General features: G+C 41.4%; 1 protein-coding gene across 1 annotated transcript in view; it reads right to left on the reverse strand.

Annotated features, from left to right (window-relative positions):
• Window positions 1–13,741, reverse strand: part of LOC148037017 (uncharacterized) — a 167,790-nt gene that overhangs the window by 92,473 nt on the left and 61,576 nt on the right. Inside the window, exon 10 of the mRNA XM_087675957.1 lies at window positions 10,546–10,600. Coding sequence (XP_087532083.1) covers window positions 10,546–10,600 — 55 coding nt within the window. The remainder of the gene's footprint in view (window positions 1–10,545; window positions 10,601–13,741) is intronic.

Below are 13,741 nucleotides of genomic sequence, written 5' to 3' on the forward strand. Positions count from 1 at the left end.
CATCATCCTATATCTTGTAATCTTGTACCTTTTTTCGTAATTAATACAACTACCTAATATGAGAAAAAGATACAAAGAGAGAGAAAGAAAGAGAAAACTCTTGCACATACAAAAATTGAAACTAAAAATTGATAATTATAAGTGAGGTGCAAGTACAAGTAATAGGGCTTGAACATATACATTAAGGTATCCACCTACATCTTTGACCATTATTTAAATCTCGGTGGTATAATAGATGTTCACCCCTAAGCATGTACTTTTAAACACTATAATGTAAGTTCACACACAAGGATGAATAAAAACTAGCAATGCTCCCCTTCAAGTCATGGGTGGCTGAACTCATGACACAACATACGAAAAAAAACAATGGGAAGGTCTTACCTTGAAGAGATAATGTCTAATCCCATACAATAGATCCTACAAAAGGAGATATATAAATGGGAGAGGTGCAACACGAGAATGGTCATGACATGGTCTACCGAGAAGCTCAAGGACCCCAGTTAAGGCACGAAGCAGAGGTGCATGTACATTGCTCAAAGGTAGAATGAAAACCATGTGTTCAAAGGAACTCATCCATGTCAAGAAAACTATGTTGTCACGAGGATGTGAGATTTTGAGATGCTTTAATCTTGCCGATAACATTTGATTAAGTTATTAATCAGAAATTGTACAAGGTTGTTTAGCACATGTGACGCACATGGCAATTATTTCATGGTAATACGTCAAAAGGACCCCAAGGATGCAGTGGATGCCAAAGGCAAAAGTTATAATAAATTATGTCTAGGTGGTACCTAGTGCCAGATTTGGACCTAGACCAATTTATTGGCCACTAATGTTAGTGGTGACATTAGAGACTAGACATTAATTAATTAATTAATGCCAATCTAAGAGTCAATAACTGTTCAAGGATACTTCGAAGACGAATTGGCCTAGCTAATCTAATTATTGGCTGGTGGAATTAATTTTCCGAGCACTAGAATAATTATTAAATTAATTTCAAAAGTAATATTTTAAAAATTAATTTAATAAGCTGGATAATGTTGGAAAATGGGATTACAAAGCTTCCACTTGGAAAAACTTGCCCATGCAAGAGGGAAAAACGTTTTCTGGGACTGGTATAAGTCTATTCCAATCATTGTGAGAGAGGAGGAGTTGTTAGAGAGCAAGAAGAGGCCACTGACGTGATTTGCAACCACCACAGATTAGTCCTACATGTGACAGCAATTTAAACCCTCCAAGAGTAGGTGACAACAGCCCACGGTCCTTCTCGTGCAAATGACAGCATAGAGGATGGGACAGCAATCCTTCTAATAGTCCTAAGCCTTAGATGGCAGCTTCCATCACTGTTTGAGCGGGGCAGCAGCAGGTTTCTAGTGTTTATCGCAATAAAACTCTGAAATTTCTCTCTCTAAAGCATTCTCTCTCATCCCCAAGCCATCTCTCAAGCTATGTCAACATTATCGAGCTGTTTAAGCCATTAGAGGAAGAGATTTTAGTCAATCTCTGCTGTAAACCCTAATTTACAGTAAAAATTAGGGTTTTGACAACCGCATCAGGATGCATGCTCAAAATTGAGGGTCTAGGGCTTCAATTCAACAAGAGAAATTTCAAGAAGATACAAGAGGTCAATCAATCAATATTGGATTTGGGGCTGAATTTATCTTTCAAGGAGTAGGGTGAAGGCCAACTCCCAAGCAAACCACGGGGCAATTTGATTTGGATGCTAGCTAGTTAGTTTTGATAGCAAGAGGTAGTTGAATTAGCGGAGGAGATCAGAGGATCTCAGTTGTACTCCTTCCAATTGCAATATAAGATAAAGAAATACCACAAGGGGTACCAATTGTGGGGCCAACAAGGTGTCCAATATCCAAGATTGAAGTGGTAAGGTATACATCTTTAGTTTATGTCAAATTTATGCTTGTTGTAATTAGTGTTTCATCAGGTTTTACCACCCTATCTGAAGAGAAAGATTGGTTTCATATGCTCTAACACCATGTCAAGAAAAGTGATGGGACGCTACAAGCTCATACCATATCAAAAATAAAGTAGGTTTTGCGAGGACAAGCGCAAAGTGTACAGTAGACACGGAGAGAAGAAACTCCGAAACTCTAAAGAAGAAGAGTGAAGAAGATGATGAATCATGAATCATAAATCATGCTAAATGAATCAAGCAGATACAAAGAGTAAAAGCTCGAAGATAACCACATTGTCCTAGCTAATCGTACAGCAATGCCCAAAAGAAATATGCACTATAAAGGGAGTGAAACACAATGCTTCGGGCAGAGGTGTCAATGACTAGAAAAAGAGCTGTGTGGAGGGAGTGAAATGTAATCCTCCGGGCAATGGAATGTGAAAGTAGACATTGGAAAATAAAGGGCAACAATGCAAGGAGCGAAATGCAGTCCTCAGGAGCTGCCACACATAAAAGATATGCTGAAATCTCTCCAAGATAATGGCTGCTATCAAGGTGACTCCTGGACAGCCAGTTGGAAAAGAAAATGCAAGAATCTCTCCATATAAGTGGCAAAAGACAAGTGACTAGTAGGCAGCCCTTCGTGAGTGCAAAAAACACAAAACGCAAGTATTGATGCAGGCTGATAAAGAGGATGTAACCTATTGTAGGCGGCTTCAAACTACTACAAACATAGACTCCATAGACTGGCTGATGGCTGAGAACTATTGTTTGGGTGTCCGGGTGGCAGCAAGAGCTGGAAACACACAATAACAATCAAGATGATCTACTATATCAATCCAAGGAGGAGTGAAACCAGCAAACACAGCAATGGATATTATGAAGAACAGGCTGCCAAGCTGAAAATGCAGCAATGTGGAGTGTCTGATGGCAATGTGAAGAAGACCTCTAGAATGAAATCACTTGCTAGTGTGGTGTCACAATCAGCTAGACAGCAACATGAACTGATTTATCTGCCAAGATATGGGGGCAAACAGTAGTGGCAAAGGGTTGAGGCTGAAGGTCTGATGAGGGAATGATGAAGAATGAATTAGAGAGCAACTGTGGAGTGGAGTCGAGTGAAGTGAAGATTGGAAGAATGCCCATGCCCTATTTATAGCGACATGATTCATTGAACTCTCTCGGGTGGCACCCCAACTCTCTTGAATGACACCTATGAAGAAATGCTCTAAACGCAAAAAAACATTAAGCCAATTGTACGACAAAGCACAGACTAATACAACAAAACACAGTTAGGGTTAGGGTAAGGGTAACTCAAAGACATTGAACAGAATGAATAATAAAGCGAATGAATAATGAATATACAGTACTCAAGCAGCAATCACACTCTACAGTGAAACTGAACCTTGAACTCTCGTATCTCTGGGATCAAGGCAAAGGTTATGAGTTGTAGAGTGTGTCGTACTCCAAATGAATCCCGAGTTGCAACAAAGGAAGTCTACAAGTATCGAATACCAGCAAATGCAGCCAAGGAAGGTTGGGTCTGATGCAGATAGCAATGTACGGGAGAGAGAGAGAGAGAGAGAGAGAGAGACTAAAAACGCAAGTACCTAAGCAGAGTGAAAAACAGGGCAACAACTGTTCTGACAAATGCAGCAAATAAAGAAGAGAGAAAGTCAGGGCGACAACCAAAAACTATAAATGCAGCCTGTGAAGGAGAGAGAAGATCAAGGTGACAACTCCAAACTACCAATGATAGCATCGGATATTGATGTCAGCGTGAAACGCAGCAGACAAGCTGTAAGCGACAGCTTCAAGGTACCAAGCTACACCTGCATACAAGTGGTGAAGGCTAGAATCAAGCGCCAGATAGTGGCAGATAGCTGGGGGAAGCTCGGACCGCAATGTCCTCCACGAACAAGGTATGAGCAACAGAGATATGACTCTTGAAATGTGCAAAAACGAGATTAAGAGTGTGGTGTGCTGCATACATATTTGTAGAAAGTTTGGGGTATCCAAATTAGGATTTTGCGTGTGGGACACAGTAACTCTCTAGGATCATGTTTCTTTTTAAAATAAGAGGGTTTCTTCGTTAATTAAGCATATTTTGGGACTGTTCAAGTCAGGCTAATGCATTTTTAGCTCAACACCCCCCTCTCCGTCTCAAACTGACTCGTGAGAAATATGCCTTCATATTCATTTTATGTTAACCCAAGGCGTCCCACCCCAAAGTAGCCATGGCATCAAACAAACGGTGCAAGTCTACTGCCTAGTGACCTACCAAGACTACAGAGGCGATGGTTATCTTACCAAAGGGAGCCCAAGTGATCACCCCAAAGAGCCTAGGGCATTGGATCAAGGGTGTACGTCAGTTGTCCGTCGGCCTACCAAGTCCAACAAAGGCAGATGGAATCAACAGTGGACTTTGTGTTTTTTTTTTTTTTTAAAGGACTTTTGCTCTAATTTCTTCAAAAGATCTAGCATTAACCTATTGGTTTAAATTAATTTTCATCTTATTGAGTCACTATGTCTCAAAGTACGAGAAAATAAGAATAGATAGCTCCACTATCTTCACAAAACAAGCAAAAAAATCCCATATACTACTAAGATAAGTACTTAGGAATTCCTCTGTGTTTGTGTAAATGTGTGTATAAATCATATGGGGAATATGTGGAGAGAAAGACAATACGTGTAAGCAAGCAAGATAAGCAAAGCTAAAATGCAAGCTTAAGAAAAATTGCCTTCGAAAATTGCCATATGCAATGCCACGAGTATATGGTGGATCCAAAGTCGACTGCTCCAAGGCTGATCGAAAAGGGATAAATGCGCACAAATCCATGTTTACATGAACAAAATGCCAATGCATGGGATAATACAAAGAAAGATGCAAGAATTCATACTCATGCAAAATGCAATGCAACAGTGTCACCTAGGCAATGCCGTCGTAGGGAAATTGTTCACTTGCCTAAGCATCCTTTTATAATCATGTCATCATGACAGTGTGGATAAAGTTAAAAATATCCATAATATACAATACAAAATAAATAAATATCTGAAAGTGAAAAACTGTAAATATCATCACTATCACTATCAAGAGAAGGTAGCCGTCTCCTCTCAAACTGGAAGAAGAAATAAGAGGAAAGCACCCACTTCCCGTCAATTGTAAAAAATAGAGGAGGATATACCCAAGCTAATCCACAATAGAAGATACTATAGAACCCACCAGTTGTTGACAACCTTGGTCAAAATATCTGCAAAATTTTCACTAAATGGCACAAACTATAGGCAGATAGTACCTAGCTTAACCTGCTCTTTGATTAAATGGTAGTGAACCACCACGTGCTGTGTCCAAGAGATGATGATAGGATTGCCTCAAGGACAATGGCACTCTGGTTATCGTAGTAGACAACTCTAAGTGACTCACAAGAAATTGTAGTGCGGCCAACAAGTTTCTCAGATAGATGGCCTCCGTAGTATCATCCAAGAGAGCCCGATACTTTACCTTGGCCGTGAAGCTGCCACCGTCTCCTACTTATGACTAGCTCAAGAGATGGATACTTTGCCCAAGGTGTAGAGATGGCATCCATGGGAATGCCAGGTGTGAGGATCTCCAACCCAGTCAAAATCAATATACTTCTTACCATGACCATAAGCTAGTCCATAATAATAGATATATCTTAAATATCTTAAACATGAAGACAAGCAATCGAATGAGACATTCTAGGTACATTAAAATATTAACTAAGCAATCTAACCGAGAATGCAAAATCTAGCCTAGTATAAATCAACCAGAGTAATTCCTGAACAACAGAACGACAAGTATAAACATCAAAAGGCTAAACTGAGGTATCCTTGTGCAAATGGATAGTGGAATCTAGAGGCGTGGCTACTGGCCATGTTTAATCAGTGCAATACTGTTCCACCAGCTAAAGGGCGTACTTCTGCTATGATACAAAGATATTGTCTTCAGATCTAATAATCTCCATCTCCAAGAAATAAGACCACAATCCTAAGTCTATCATCTCAAATGTAGAGCAACTCTCTATCTTAATTTCTACGAGCCGCAGAATCTGAGCCAATGAGTAATATATCATCAACATACAACACGATATAGCTGACCCCCTGCACTAGTGATGTGCACATTTGAAGCGAGTGAGCCTTGAAGTGGAAGTATGGAGTGGAAGCAAAAGCTATGGTGAAAGGAGAAAGAGAGAGAGACACAAGATGTGGGAACTCCAACAGTCATAATGTGTAACCGGCATTCCCTTTATTCAAAGATCACTAAAAGAATAAATAATGAAGTGATAATGATGAGCGCCCGCCGTGTGCAGTATATAGGTATACGGGAATGTGGGTACTGTCAGTGTAACTAATACATGGGCAGCTTGGCACAAACACCTTTACTCCCAAATATCAGTAAAAAAAATAAAGAATAAAGTAAAAGTAATGAGCATCCACCACCTACACTATAGAGGTGTGTGGATATGTGGAGACTGTCAATATAACTAATACTCCGGTAACTAGACACACACGCCTTTATCCCCAACCACCTATCACTTAAAGGCAAATGTGCTCCTTATAAGGAGAAAAAAAAAAAAAAAAGAGAAAGTAGAAATGTACATAAGTACAACGGAATGAGGAAAGACATCATCTCATCCAACGCCCATCAACTTCCTAAGGAAGGCAAAACGTTCCGCTAAGAGACTTTAGTGAGCACATCTACAGGATTTTGATCAGTTGGATCTTGACAAGCTCAATGGACTTGTCCTCAACGACTTCTTGTAAAAAGTGAAAATGCATCTCAACGTGCTTCGTCTTCACATGAAAGACCGGGATTCTTGGCCAACTAAATAGCACTCATAGAATCCAAATGCAGTGTAGAAATCACATTAGTAATGCCAAGGTCTACCACCAAATGGCATAACCAAAGAACCTCGTTACAAGCCTCAATGGCTGCAACATACTCTGCCTCTATAGTAGATAGAGCCATACATTTCTGCACCCTAGACAACCAAGAAACAAGACCTCCAGCAAAGGTGAAGGCATAGCTAGAGGTGGACTTCCTACTCTTTAGATGTCCTGCATAATCAGAGTCAGTGTATCCCACGACTCATATATCATGGCCACCATAACAGATGCACATAGTTGTTGTGCCCTTTCAGGTACCTCATGATACCCTTGACCATATCCCAATGCCATCGGCCAGCTATAGCCATATAGCATGCCACAACTGCTACTCCAAATGCTATGTCAGGACGAGTGGCTATCATGGAATGTTGGAATAAAGGCCCAAAGAACTGTTTGGTGACTGATTAATCAAGTGCACGGCTGTCATAACAACCTCTTCCCAAAAACCATGAGGTAAAGTAACATGTGACAGTATGGTACGGACCTTATCCTATATGGTCCGATTCATACGCCAAAAATAGCTTGTTTTCTGGTACGAAATGGTATGGATCCGTACCGTACCGTACGGAACGAACTAGTCTATACATAGTACGAATGCAACTATGGGTGAGGTAGTCTGTTGCACGAGTGGTGGATGTAAGGAGCTGCGGTCCTACCGGGTGGGGCAGGCAGGGGGGGCTGTGGATTGCTCTGCCGAGGGGGCGTCGCTCGCACATCTACTCCCTGCTGTTGAGGCTGGGCCTAGGAGACTGGTTGCGCCCCCCCTGCCATCTCCCTCTCTGTCGTGTCATTAGCGTCCACCTACGAGCCAGTCGGCGGAGCCGCCTTAGCTCCGAAGCGCGTACAAACTGTTGTTTGATGCCCAAAGTCATTGCAACGTAGGCACTCCCCTAGCTGCCCCATCACAATGACTTGCTACCTAAAGGAGTGCCCGCCCGCCTCAATCTCTAGGAGCTGTGGGATATTCTTGACCTCTTTCACTGCCACCCGTACCTTTGGGACTTTTGCTCCTATCACTGCATCCGCGAAAGACGCGGGAAGGACAATGCCAAATAGCCGTTCAAAGTCTTCCACTAACTGGTAATACTCTATCACCAGACCGGGGAAAAGAAGGGTGATCGAGTGCTGAAGAAACCTGTTGTGGAGTACAAATGCCTCCTCAGTAAAGCCACTGTACCAAGGGACCATGTATATGACCCCTTTCGTGGACGCATATGGTGAACTAGCAAGTAACTCGCGAGCTGTGTCTACCGAACTGAGCCTGACCATGAAGATCCCTTGGCCCCATAGTTACATGGAACGGGAAACGAAAACGGGAACGAAACCCCTTGGAACGAGGGGAACGTCCAAGGCCGGGGAATGGGAACGAGGGGAACGGCACATGTCTTAAGTGCCCCAAATATGCCCTGCATGACCCAAATTGCCCCAAAGAATGTTCCTCTAATTGCCCCAATACCCTTCAATGCTTAAAATTGACCCAAATGTCCCAAAATTGACTCGATTACCCCCATAGCTCCAAATTGCCTTGAATTGCCCCAATTATCCCAATTTCCCTTGAAATTAGACAATATAAATGAATGAATACCTTGGAATTGAGGATAGGCTGAAATTTGATTATGATTTGCAAGAGTTGATAATGCATCAAATTTGAACTTTGCATGGACTCCTAATTAGCTTGTGGGTTGTCTTGACACTTTGAATCTTCAACCAGAGAGAGAGAGAGAGAGAGAGATTAGTGTGTGTACATTAGGCAATGGAGATGGGTGAATATGTGGTAGAAGCAGTGTGACCCAAGCAAAAAGAAAAACCGGAAAAAACATCAATTTTCGGTGAACAGGCTTGGAACGGCCGTTCCAAACAGGGAACCGCAGGGGGAGCGGCAGGGAACGGTAGGGAATGGCCTTGGGAACGGCAGGGAATGTTCCTTGGCCGTTTCACCTCCTTGGAGGATTTGGAACGCGTTAGGCCGTTCCTACACGCCGGAACGGCCGTTCCCTATTTCTATGCTTGGCCCACTAGGACCGCCTCCACGATCTGCGATGTGCCAATGCGCAGCGTGGAGTGAAGCCAGTCCCAAAGCTAGGCCTTGGCTAGGAAATGTCCTACTACTTGACCATAAATCATTGTTTCGTTTAGCTCCAGCTCCTTAGCTCGGACGGCTAAAAGATGCTCCTCAAAGAGGACGACACGCAAGGTGTTTGACTGGGGGGCACTCGCTAAGTACACTGGTGTCTGACCAGAGGTTTCCATTGTGCGACCCTTCTGAGAAAACTACCCATCATGTCACGGTGCTACCTGAGGGGCAAAGTTGCTGCAGAAGAGGAAGCAACTGGAGGGTGGGGCGAACAATGGCGAGGGGAGGGAAGGCTGCTGTTTTTCGGCAGTTTAGGGGGGGGAGGGGGGCTAAACTGTCGGGGCAGGCGGAGGGGATGGAGTAGGCGGAGATAGGCAGGGCGGGCAGAGGGGATGGAGTAGGCGGAGACTGGCACGACGTGACTGGCGCCAGCCGTTTTTTTCCTTTGCTGTGTTTCCTCAATGCAAAACCTAGCATATCTTCACAGCAGGTGCTAAAGTCCCATGTGCAAAAAAAGCATCTCTCCTGAATCCTCCTCATATGCTCAAAATCACCTTGGAGCCTCTCCAATCTCCAATGAAGTGTGTGGATAATCTCTATCCGCATCTTTTTCTCCCCACATCTTTGACATTCTTTATTTATATCTACATGCTTTGTAAAGGTGAAACACATGATTATTTGCAATCAAAATCCCACTCTGGTTGTTACAGTTCATCATAGTTACCTCTCTAACTAGGACTCCCATCTCTCTCAAAATATTGCTAGCAAAATTGATTCACAAGTAGCAAAGCATGTTGCCTTGTACTGGGCCTCTACCAATCAGCCTCTGACAACATGGGTGCCCAAAGTCTTTCTCCAACTCCATTTTAGGAGCCCATGTCTCAGCCCAGTATGAGATAGAGTTGTGGCTGCACCTACAAATTGTACGATGTGAAACATTTCCTTCCATTCTCGTATGTTTTGCCATTTGTGGGTGTGTGAGTGATTGTTCTCTATCGAGTCTGCTTCAATAGGCTTAGAGTAGAGATAATGCATTTTCCCTGGACATACATTTCAAACTCTTAATCAAATCACAACAGTCAGCTTTCTTGGAGAGTTTTATGCCTTAGGTGAACGCAGTTAATTTAGCAGGGTAAATTGGCTCTATGAATCACCATTGAGATTCAGCTTAAGTTTTGGATTCTTCAGGCAATTGTGGAAAAGGAATTGATAGACCCTCCCATTGCCAAGGAAGCTTTGCTTTGTTTCAAAGAAGGAATTCTCAAAACTGAGCAGCATCACATGTGGGATGCAGCCTATTTGCCCCAAACCATCTGCTCTCTTTAGCTAACATAGACTTCACAAACCTTCAATAAATACCTTTTTGCATGTAAGTCAAAACTGAAAGTAATAAGGCAATTTCAAACATAGATCATCAAACACGAGCATGGAGCTTGTCATAAAACACAAGATGTTATGATAGACATGACCCTTGCCATATGGGCTCTAAATGGTGCTCATATTGGCATTGTAGTGATGCTATGATTCAAGAGTTTTTATTTGTGCCTGTTCAGGTCTTTAACAAATTGCATATAGAAAATTACAAGTTGTAATTGGCATACGAAGCCAAAGGAGAACATGTCATAATAGACTTGCATGATATGACCCTTACCTTCAAAAGCTGATCGAACCATATCATAGCTCACAAACCCTGAGAATAAAATTAGCTGTAAAACAGAACCAGAGTATTAAAAAGTTTTGCTGAGGTAGTGTCAACAATGATGTTTCCAGAAGAAAATAAGACAACCAAACAAGAAACTCCATTCAACTGTACTTATGCAGGTAGAGTAACCACAAATCTGCACGTGCTATACTATATAACTAATACAAGGCAATCCCAACGAGTCTGTTAAGTAAGACACTAACAAGAAAATCTTACCAAGAAACTTGCAATCCTCAAGTAAACACGAAACTACTACAATGGGAAACAGCCTTAGTGGTAACCGTATCTTTCACTAAGAATCTGTCAAAGCTTGTGCATTGTTTTTAAAGCTTGTGTATATATTGAGCTTTCATATGAAATTGAGCCAAATCTTTCATCAACATACTTAACCAAACAACAATGCTTCCAAAAGTTCTGGCTGCTGTCACATGGCACAGCAACTTGAGGATTGAGCATAAGCAAAAAGAAAAATGGTTCAAAAACGAAATGATTTAGGATTCTAGCAAAAACACCTCAATGGGAAACATCTTTATGTTAGAATACACTGTACAGCACAAGGATCCCAGATAATAAAGTGAGGCTGGCTGCTCTACAGGAAATATCTTAGTACAACAGCTGTAAGAGATAATCCTAACACTGTCAGCCAAACTCTATGCAGAGTCATGGAATGAAAGTGCCTATATCCCACATGGCAAGAGAGGCCTCTTCCCTCCTCATATGCTCTGAGTGTGGGATACCCTGTGCTTTTGGGGATATGGATGATCCTCACACATCTTGATGCCCTACTGCATATCACAAGCAATCCAAATATTCTGTCATGACAACCTCCTCCCTTGTAAGGTTGGCATCCAGACTAGTAAGGATTCCTATCTGCTAATGATTGAAAAAGCAGGTCTCCTCTTGACAACAAACTACCTAGGCTTACAAGATGTTTGTGCCTCCCAAATATTTGAAGACCCCACCCCCCGCCCCAAGGACCCTTTTCATATATAGACCACATAATAAATTGCCATCCTAGGAAAGTTCTAAAATAGCAAACCACTCTCCCTACAAACATGTCATAAAATAACATTTGAAAAAAATTGTATCCTTTCTATTACGTAGCATATTTAGTTTTTTATTAAATTTACTTTCTTTGTACTTACTAGATATAAAGAAAAGTGCATTAGACCTAGCCACTAATACGTGGCCACTAGGGACCCATGTAGTGGATTAAAGAAATGATATTATGCACTTCCACCCATATAACCCGATTGGGCACCTATGACTGGAACTCAAGCATATTGGTGTCAAGCTCGCACACAAAAAGGATTAGTGACTTGAAACGTGGGTTAGATACGCTAGAACAAATAGTTACAATCAGCAAGATGGCATAATCATGAACTATTTGTATTTTGTACATATGTAGACTGAACGCTTAAAATGCACATCTTTGCATGGAAAACTCATATAAAGATTTCAGCACTATCTTTGTCATGTACTCATAATGAGCTTTCACATGATATCCATATTGGGGAATCCCTAAGTTTTAGGGGATCCGTAAATTTTAAGATCCTCAGATTGGTTTAAAAATGCTAGTTCTAAAAAACACGGATGACATTCTAAAAATGGTAAGTTTCGTATTCTAGCAACGCTTACTAAATTTGATTGTTTCTACTCTTGAAAATACTCAGTCCAAAAGGGAAGGCCATAGAGAAAGCTTCTAAGTGTCCTTCCACTTGTCACACATCATAACATGTGGATGGACACTTGTCTTGTGCTATTCCACGTTCCTTTTTTGCACTAGCTCTCCCCTTTTTCCTAAAGAGAGAACTCATTTTTCTTTATTCTACATCAATTTTTTGGTTGTAAACTCTTGTACAGCAACTAAAGATAGCCTAAAGTTGACCCCATTCATCTACATTATCATCCTCCGCTCCACCAATAAATGTCCCCATATTTCCTCTTCTTTCACTGTTGTTTTACAGGACAGCAAGCCTATAAGTTCATTACAGCCCTTCCTCCTCTAGTTCTTCTTCCATTTCAAAAACAAAAACCAAGCCGTGTAAATGTGTTGCTAAACAACAATGGAGAAAGGCTGCTTTTCTCTCTTTCTATTCACATCTTGTGAAGAAATCTCTTATTTTTATTGCATAGTTATGCATATGTGTACGTACATCCTTTCAAGATCTTGCAAGATCGAGAACTACTTCTCCTCACACTGGTTAATTGTAATTGAGCTCTTGAAAGTCTTGAAAACAAACAAATATTACAATTGTCGAGCATACCACTTTGTTCGGGGTGTTTTCAAGACATAGGGTATCCATTCAATCGTATGTCCCCTCCCAAACCCAATGTGATTGTTACACAAAAGAGGTTGTCTCATAGTTCCTTTAGCGAAATCAAAACTTTGTACTACACACAAGTTCAAAATAATCTCAAAGCTTGAATAGTGGCTGCTGCAAGGACAACCTCAAAGCCTCTCCCAAGGTCTCTAGTCACATCTAGAGAAAACCCCATTGGGAAGTTAAGTGTGAAGGACCTCCCAACATTGTTCTCCACCAATCTCCATAATAATAGATTCTTCCAAGCTTGCTCTCTTGAAGGCCTCTATCCATTAATATCATCTCAAGAATTCAAGCTTTCACCTCCACCCAAGCATCTGAACTTCCAAATAAGGCACTTCACCTGTCCAATACTACCAGAGGATCGCTAGTAAGATTGACTAGCCTAAATCTCTATTGACTAAAAATACATTAGCTTCATTAAAACACCCCCAAAACATGATTAATTAATGAATTAAACCTTATCATTAAAAAGCAATGCGTTCCTAGAGAGTGTTTGTGTCCCATTATTGAAACACCCCCAATACATCCAACTCTTTGGATATATTTCAAGGTCTTCTTCCATATGCAATTGGCTCAGAAGCTGATTAATATGCAGAAAATCAACAATTACAGCATGTTGAACCTACACCAAATCTGCCACCAACTGATCTGAGTTTCTCCTAGGGCAGCAGATGAGGCAGTTGTGCAAGCAAGGGCTGCTACACATATGCCAAAAGAGTCCCTAGATGGCTATTACAAACACTTAAAGAAAGCTGTTTTGATACTCCTTTTATTGGTGGCTTCCCAACAGCAGGAATTACAGTGTATCATTGCAAGAT

Source organism: Lygodium microphyllum, chromosome 4 (assembly GCF_053477565.2).
Source record: "Lygodium microphyllum isolate KBCC chromosome 4, Lygodium_microphyllum_v1.1.10, whole genome shotgun sequence".
Classification (NCBI taxonomy): Eukaryota; Viridiplantae; Streptophyta; class Polypodiopsida; order Schizaeales; family Lygodiaceae; genus Lygodium; species Lygodium microphyllum.